Source organism: Oryza glaberrima, chromosome 3, assembly GCF_000147395.1.
Source record: "Oryza glaberrima chromosome 3, OglaRS2, whole genome shotgun sequence".
Lineage (NCBI taxonomy): Eukaryota > Viridiplantae > Streptophyta > Magnoliopsida > Poales > Poaceae > Oryza > Oryza glaberrima.
Genome location: NC_068328.1, coordinates 25,108,622 through 25,116,836, shown reverse-complemented (window position 1 = coordinate 25,116,836; position 8,215 = coordinate 25,108,622). Strand labels below are relative to the sequence as shown.

Below are 8,215 nucleotides of genomic sequence, written 5' to 3'. Positions count from 1 at the left end.
TTTAATATGTGGCAATTAAAAATTTACCACTCACAATCTATAGCACGTGGATCCTCATGTGTCTATGATATATAGGTTTAATAACAAATTCTTAATTAACACTTGTAAGATTGACAAATAGTTGAATATCTCCTTAACCAGTAGTACCAAGTACCAACCATCGAGGCACTCAGGAATTGTGTGTTGTATGCAAGTAGGACATCCACAAGTAACATTAACCGCTCAACCACGCCATATATATTACCCTTATCATTACCATGGCGGGAAAGAAAAGAACGTACGGAAGAACTCCCTCTGGTTGACGCACGCGGGTGAGGCTTGACTGATTAAAAAGGAGACAGAATCCTCCCTGGGTTGGGTTTGTTCTGGCTCGCACACAGCTCAGCAGCTAACTAGTCCAATGGAGCAGCTAGCAGGTGAGAAAATAAAAGCCAAGAACAAGTCGACGTGGCCGCCTTTCGTTACCCACCAACCCAACCTCGTTCTACGGTACGCCACGCCTCCCCTCCCCTCCTCCGCCGCCGCCGCCTCAATTAGACCGAAGCTCTAAACTCCGGCCGCCTGCGTGGAGGGGAGGTCGGGAGGAGGGGGTTGATGGCGGGCGAGGGCGTGGAGATGTCGGAGGAGGAAGGCGCGTTCGAGGCGTTCGTGTGCCCGCTGACGAAGCAGGTGATGCGCGACCCGGTGACGATCGAGACCGGGCAGACGTTCGAGCGGGAGGCGATCCTCAAGTGGTTCCGCGAGTGCCGGGACAACGGCCGCCGCCCGACGTGCCCGCTCACGCAGCGCGAGCTCCGCGACACGGAGGTGTCGCCCAGCGTGGCGCTCCGCAGCGTCATCCACGAGTGGCGGGCGCGCAACGAGGAGAAGGACCTCGACCGCGCCTGCGCCTCCCTCGTCGGCGGCTTCGCCGGCCACGCCGGCGACGAGGAGGAGGAGTCCGCGCTCCGCGCCCTGGTGCACGTCTCCCAGATATGCCAGCGGAGCGCCGCCAGCAAGGACCTCGTCCGCCGCCGCGGCGTCCTCCGCGCCGTCGCCGAGATGCTCAAGAGCGGCAGCCGACGGCTCCGCCTCAAGTCCCTCCAGGTCCTCCGCGTCCTCGTCGAAGACAACGACGATAACAAGGTCGCAAATCCCATCCATCCCCCAAATTTCAACCTCCCCCCAAACCAAGCGAGAATTGATCGATTCTTGGTTTTGATTTTGCAGGAGGAGTTGGGGAAGGGCGACACGATACGCACCATCATCAAGTTCTTGTCGAACGAGCATGTCCAGGAGCGGGAGCTGGCGGTGTCGCTGCTGCACGAGCTGTCCGGGCACGAGCCGACGTGCGAGCGGATCGGCGCGGTGTACGGCGCCATCCTGCTGCTGGTCGGGATGGGGAGCAGCAAGTCGGAGAGCGCCGTCGCCGTCGACAAGGCGGAGAGCACGCTCCGCAACCTCGACCGCTTCGACGCCAACGTCAAGCAGATGGCCGACAACGGCAGGCTGCAGCCGCTCCTCACCAGGCTGCTCCGCGGCGAGCCCGACACGCGGGTCGCCATGGCCGACTACCTCGGCGAGCTCGCCCTGGCGAACGACGACAAGGCCGCGGTGGCCGAGCAGGCCGGCCCGCTGCTGGTGGGGATGCTCCGGACCGGCGCCACGCCGGCGAAGGAGGCCACGCTCAAGGCGCTCAGGGAGATCTCATCCAGCGAGGCGAGCGCCAAGCTGCTGCTGCAGCGCGCCGGCGTCCTGCCCCCGCTCGTCAACGATGTCCTCTTCTCCACGGGACACCTACCGATGAAGCTCAAGGAGCTCGCCGCCACCATCCTCGCCAACCTCGTCGCCTCAGGCGCCGATTTCCGTTCCATCCCACTCGACGACGACGAAGACGACGACGGCGGCGGCGGCGGACGTGGGCGCCGCAGGACGCTCCTGTCGGAGGACGTCGTGCATAGCCAGCTCCACCTCATCAGCAACACCGGCCCCGCCATCGGATGCAGACTCCTCAGCGTCCTCGCCGGGTTGACCAGCTCCCGCGCGACGGTGGCCGACGTCGTCGCGGCGGTCAAGAGCTCCGGCGCCACAATCAGCCTCATCCAGTTCATCGAGGCAGCGCACCGGGACATCCGCGTCGAGTCCCTCAAGCTCCTGCGCAACCTCGCCCCCTACATGGGCGCCGAGCTCGCCGACGCCCTGGGCGGAAGCCTGAGCAGCCTCCTCCGGGCCATCTCCTCCGACGGCGGCGGCGTCACGGAGGAGCAGGCGGCTGCCGTGGGGTTGCTCGGCGACCTCCCGGAGGGTGACTCCAGCCTGACCAGGCAGCTGTTCGACCTGGGCGCGTTCAGGGCGCTGGCCCCGAAGCTGGCGGAGCTCCGGCGGGGCACCATCCGCGGCGGGAACCGGTACGTGACGCCGCTGACGGAGGGCGTGGTGAAGGTGATGTACCGGGTGACGTGCGCGCTGGAGGAGGACGCGGAGTACGTGGAGTTCGCGCGGGAGGCCGGCCTGGCGCCGCTGTTCGTCGAGCTGCTCCACACCAACGGCATGGACACGGTGCAGCTCTACTCGGCAATGGCGCTGGAGAAGCTGTCGCTGCAGTCGAGCCACCTGACGGCCATCCCGGCGCCGCCGTCGCCACCGGCGGGGTTCGGGTGCGCGTGCTTGGGGAGGAGACCCGCGGCGGCGGCGGTGCCCGCGGGGGTGTGCCGCGTGCACGGCGGGTTCTGCTCGCTGCGGGAGACGTTCTGCCTGGCGCAGGCGGACGGCGGGAAGGCGGTGGAGCGGCTGGTGGCATGCCTGGACCACCTGGACGGGAGGGTGGTGGAGGCGGCGCTGGCGGCGCTGTCGACGCTGGTGTGCGACGGCGTGGACGCGAGGGAAGGGGTGGTGGTGCTGGGGGAAGCCGACGGGCTGCGCCCGGTGGTGGACATCATGGTGGAGAGCCGCACGGAGGCGCTGCAGCGGCGGGCGGTGTGGGCGGTGGAGCGCATCCTGCGGGTGGAGGAGATCGCCGGGGAGGTGGCCGCCGACCAGACGGTGGCGTCGGCGCTCGTCGAGGCGTACCGCAACGGCGACCCGCGCACCCGGCAGACGGCGGAGCGCGCGCTCCGCCACCTCGACCGGATCCCCAACTTCTCCGCCGCCTTCCAATCCAAACGCTCATAGCCTCTCCACAGATCTGCCATTGCCAATGTGCAACTGCAACTCTGCAAGGCTCTCCCTTCGCTGATTATCCCATTCCCCTCTTTCATTTCACTTGCTCTTTTTCCCATTCCCCTCTCACTTCACTTGCTCTTTTGCTGGATCGGATTGCTGATTTTTTTTTCTTTTTTTTGGTTTGTTTACAGCAGCATGATGCTTGTATAGCATAATCGTCTTAATTCTTTCAAAGCAAAATGGATGAAACAAAATTGGTTGCACCTCGAGTGCATTTTTCTGTGAGAATTAATCGAGACTGGGTTTGTAAATACACTAATGTTTCCAAGAGCAATCACAACAATCTCAGTCAAAGAGCTCCACCATCCAAACAGTCCATGACATTCTACTGTAAAACGCAACGCATCCACAGTACATATGTTCTGTTTGTTAAAAGTTAGCCGCCCATTTCTGTAATAAAATGTTTCGCTACAGATCTATTTGTGAAGGGAAAAAAAATCAGCACGGGCTAAAGTACGATAACTCCACGTCTCCACCTCGTTCGACTGAACGCGATACTCAAGTCTCAGTCACCCAAGCTACAAGCCTACTACAACAAGTCTACAACACTCGTGCATCGAGGGGCTCACATAAATTACAAGATGCTATACGCTCCTCCAGACCATATGTACAGTTAAGATTAGCAGTCACTAGGCAGCAAAATCTCAAGGAAGCTTGTACTTGTGTATTCCATAAGTTTTCTGCAAATTGGAAGGAGCAAGAAACCATCAGTATATCACGCGGTATTGCTTCATGGCATCTAAAACCATCAGTATATCCTGTCTAAGATCAAGGTAGTGGTAAATTAAAATCTTTCTTGAGATAAATTGTGCCTTCAGTTTCTGCTAAACCATCTGGATTCTAATTGGAAAGTTTAGATTTATTAGGTGCTTACACTACAAAGGATAGTTTACAACCATAGACCAGTAACAATATTAAAAGATGCAACATATTGCAATTTAGTATATGCCCATGGTCCACTCACATATATAATATAACAAAAGACAGATAAGTTGCAATTATCCACTTTATCATTCCTACTTCATGTATTGTTCCGATATTTGTACAGCACACTGCATACTTAAATAACAAAATAAAGACATACCACTGCTGGACTTTTCTGAACTCCGTTAGCACAGGGTATATGTTCTCAAAGGCGGTATACGTCTCATCCCTCACCTATAAAGACAGTATATTCAGACATACAAAAAGGAATAGGCAATCAAGAATATACAAAAGGAAAGGCTGCTAACCTTTGCTCCGGTCAAAACAATCTTGCCTGAAACAAAAATCAGAAGAACAATCTTTGGTTGCTTCATCCGATATATCAGACCAGGAAAGAGTTCTGGCTCATACTGTTAACACAAAAGGCACAGGACATAAGAACAACATAACAAATGTGAAAGGCGTCCTAAAAAGGCATGCAAGGATTCAACTTACACTTGAGAAAGCACCATGAGAATATGCAAGTCCCTCCAGCCTGATTGGAAATTTAACATCACAAGAGCCAACAATGTTCTGAATCTTGAAATCCTGGTATAGTGCAATGAGTTAAACAGTTAGGTACAATTACAGAATGTATTTGGTAGGCACATGCACAGATGAAAATCAAGCAAGCTTGAAATAGTTACCTTGAATTTAGCAGGAAAGCCAAGCTTCTGGATAATACGAGCGTACTGGTGATAAAAACTAGTGTTAAGACTTCAGAGAGACAGATATAGCAAAATAAAATAAAAACTACCGCTCATACCTTTCTTGCTGCAAGCTTGGATTGTTGTTCACTCTTTGCCCCAGTACAGACCTGGTATAGGACACAAAAGATTTATAAACAGACCTCTAATTTAACCATAGATGCCAGACATCACGGTGGACACTGAGAAATTTTGGTTAACAGCCATATTTGTTTTTTTTATACAAAGGAAAAAAGAGAAGAAAAGATGCAACAAATTGGTGCGTCAAACCCATGGCAACCCTTTCTTTAAGTTCACTGCCTAACAGACAGGCCCCATACGACATACTAGTAAGCCTAAGGCTTCAACAGGTAAAGTTATTTGGATGAAGATATTGAACCAAAAGAAAATTCAAGTGATTTTCAAGAAAAATGAAGATATTGACCAGACAGGAAGCATGTGATGTGCTATTGCTGATTATCCTTCAACAAATAAATATGTTAGGTTCAATTTATTGTGAATAAACAATTCCTATTATGCTTTAAAGCCATAAAAAAGTTAACAAGGACAAACTATACATTCACAGAAAGAACAATACTCATGCAGTTATTACTATATGACACAGCAATGCAACAGCAAACATTTCATAAACTCAGAGCAAAATTAAATTTACAGATTCAACATTGAACTACAGGCTGCTTGGATCAGGTATGGATGTGATAGCTATTGACACACCAATGCAACAGCAAACATGTCAGAAAAATCAGAGCAAAAGTAAATTCACAGATTCAACATTGAAATACAGGCTGCAATGCGGCACGGATAAAGGTAGGGATGTGATAGCTGTTAACAAGTAAATAAAAACTAAAAAGATAGTATGCTAATAGCAAAAGCAGTTACACAGCAGCAAAAACAGTTCATGAATCAATATGCATTATAATAGCTACAAGATCAACAGCTGGCCATTGGACAGATAACAAAACAATTCACAAGTCAATAAGCAGATGAACAAAACAGAACATTTGCAGTCACGGTACAAGAAGTTGAACCATACCATTTTACCCGATGCAAATATCAGAGCTGTAGTTTTTGGTTCTCTTATTCTCATGATAACCGCAGCAAAACGCTGTTTATGAAAGGAGGAATTAGCAAACTAAAACATAAATTACAGCAAATGAGTATGAAATTATAAAGTGCGCCACTGACAGTGTAAATCAATCTAAGATACTAGATAGAGATGTTTATAACCCCAGTGTGCGCTATGTCTGTTCCTTCCAAAATGTATTTATTATTAAAGCAAACATGGTACACCTAGATTTAGCTTACGATATTACATATAGTTACAAAATCTCCCAATACCTCGTGCTGCGTCTGGTACATGCAGCACAGATAAAAAGCCCAAAGCACTAAAAAGAGTAATTTTTATAATCTTATTTGTAGAGCAATTTGTTTATCTGTGGGACAAGCTGTCTTCACTATCTTAACTGAGACTTGCCTTACAAAACTCGACTGTCAACTATGGATTTATCCATACTGACATCTAAAATTGCACTAACACTTATGTTATACACAAAGGAAATATCACTCTAGGAACAGACCATAGGAATATATGGACCTTGTCTACATATTACATGCTACTAAGAATAACATTGGTATCATTTTAACATGCAATGAAGATATCCTTTTGAGCCAAAACAGAGACACTAGAACACACCGAAGCCATCATAATACCTTTGGATTATATTCTGCATTGCGAGCTTGCAAAGCTATAGCTTTGAGGTCTAATTTGCAATCCAAATTGACCGTCGATACGATGTTTCTGCCATCAAAATAAAAGAGAATGCATAATAAGGACCACAATTTCACTGATGAGTGTAACCAAAGGAAGAATCATAAGCTTAAACAGAGTGGGACACATGCAGACAGCAGCTATGATCCCAACACTGCAACATAAACAACCCAGCAAGGCAGCAAAACAGACATGCGCACTTCTGAGAATGCATGGCAACAAGTATACTATGACAGGCAGCAACATAGGCATGTCCAACCTTTTAGCAGCGCACACCAGCATGCAAATGTACATGCTTGGTAGCAACGCAGGCAGCCACACGTTCCAGAGCACACCAGCAAGTACATCATGCTAATAAACGGCCGTGCTTGCCCATATTGGCCGATACATGGATTAATAAAGCCTAAATGTGTTGTTTAGAACTTCGAGCTGTCTAAAAACAAACAGTGACTCATGTGAACTGTATGCCATAAGAACCCTAAGGCCTAAACTCTCTACAGATATAACCCCTCTAATATTGAAAACCGTGAGCAGAAAGCATTAAATCTAAAATCAGATGCATGATTGATTATTATCTGATTCCCCCCCCCCCAAAAAAAAAAAAAAAGCTGACCAGCGGATTCAACTTGTATATCATATAAACTATATGGTAGCTAAAAGAGTTGAAAGACCGGACAATGGATCTATCACAGCACAGCACAGCACATCCTCTTTCTTCTCCACCCGGATTCGCAGATCTCAGATCGCCCCCACCCCCCCTTTCAAACGCTACATATTAAACCCCCCCCCCCAAAAAAAAAAAAAAAATCCAACCCAAGGCTACCACCTTTCCCACGATTTGCAACAATCCCCCCAAAGAACAAAACCTCGCGCCGCGAATCAACCATTCCATTCCACCTCAACCCCCCCCCTCCCCCCAACACACAACAAGCTAAAAGGACCCCAAATCCCCCCGCGGACCGAATCTCTCACCCCACCCACAGGAATCCCGCAGATCCGCGCAGATCCGGGACTTACTGGAGCGTGGGGATGATGCCGGAGGGATGCTTGGCCAGGTCCACGGGCTCGCTCCCCTCCAGCGCCGCTGCCGCCTCCGCCGCCATGATCCGACGATGGCACTTGACCAGGCGAATCCCACCCCCAAAAAAAAGGGCGCGACGGGCGTGGGGGAGGTGGCGCGCGCGCGCGGGGCGGAGGAATTCGAAATCCGAGGTCTTTTATAGAGATCGAGAGAAGGAGGAGAGGAAGGGGAAGGGGGAGGCTAGGGTTATCTATGCGCTCTCGCGAGAGAGGAGGCGTGTCTGCGCGGGGGAGGGGAGGTCGATGGGTGAGGAGGAGGGGAGGGGGTCAGTGGGTGGGGGTGTAGGTGGTGGGTGGACGGGGAGTTGCCGGTCGGTGGGGTATTTATAGTGGGGCGGGGTGACTTGCTGCAACCGGTCGCGCGGTGGGATCACCGGTGGAAATTATGCCTGTCTGTAAGTCTTTTTTTTGTTTAATCAAAATAACTCTAAAAGCGGTCTTGGTTTAAAGGGATCAAATCAAATTTGGTTCAATTCATTTTCGAGGTTTAAGTTAT

The 8,215-nt window shown here is 50.7% G+C and overlaps 2 protein-coding genes across 2 annotated transcripts; one reads left to right on the top strand and one right to left on the bottom strand.

The window, feature by feature from the left end:
* Positions 1 to 287: 287 nt before the first annotated feature.
* On the top strand, positions 288 to 3,360 carry LOC127766804 (U-box domain-containing protein 24). Its single transcript, XM_052291952.1, has 2 exons — positions 288 to 1,125; positions 1,210 to 3,360. Exons 1-2 carry the CDS (start codon positions 595 to 597, stop codon positions 3,148 to 3,150), a joined length of 2,472 nt encoding a protein of 823 aa, XP_052147912.1. The 5' UTR covers positions 288 to 594; the 3' UTR covers positions 3,151 to 3,360.
* Positions 3,361 to 3,499: 139 nt separating this feature from the next.
* LOC127766805 (TATA-binding protein 2) lies at positions 3,500 to 7,992 on the bottom strand. Its single transcript, XM_052291953.1, has 9 exons — positions 7,657 to 7,992; positions 6,582 to 6,669; positions 5,905 to 5,976; positions 4,931 to 4,981; positions 4,812 to 4,856; positions 4,621 to 4,713; positions 4,434 to 4,535; positions 4,286 to 4,359; positions 3,500 to 3,881 (listed from the first exon to the last, which is right to left on the bottom strand). Coding segments are annotated over exons 1-9 (612 nt in total). The 5' UTR covers positions 7,743 to 7,992; the 3' UTR covers positions 3,500 to 3,880.
* Between the last annotated feature and the right edge of the window lie 223 nt (positions 7,993 to 8,215).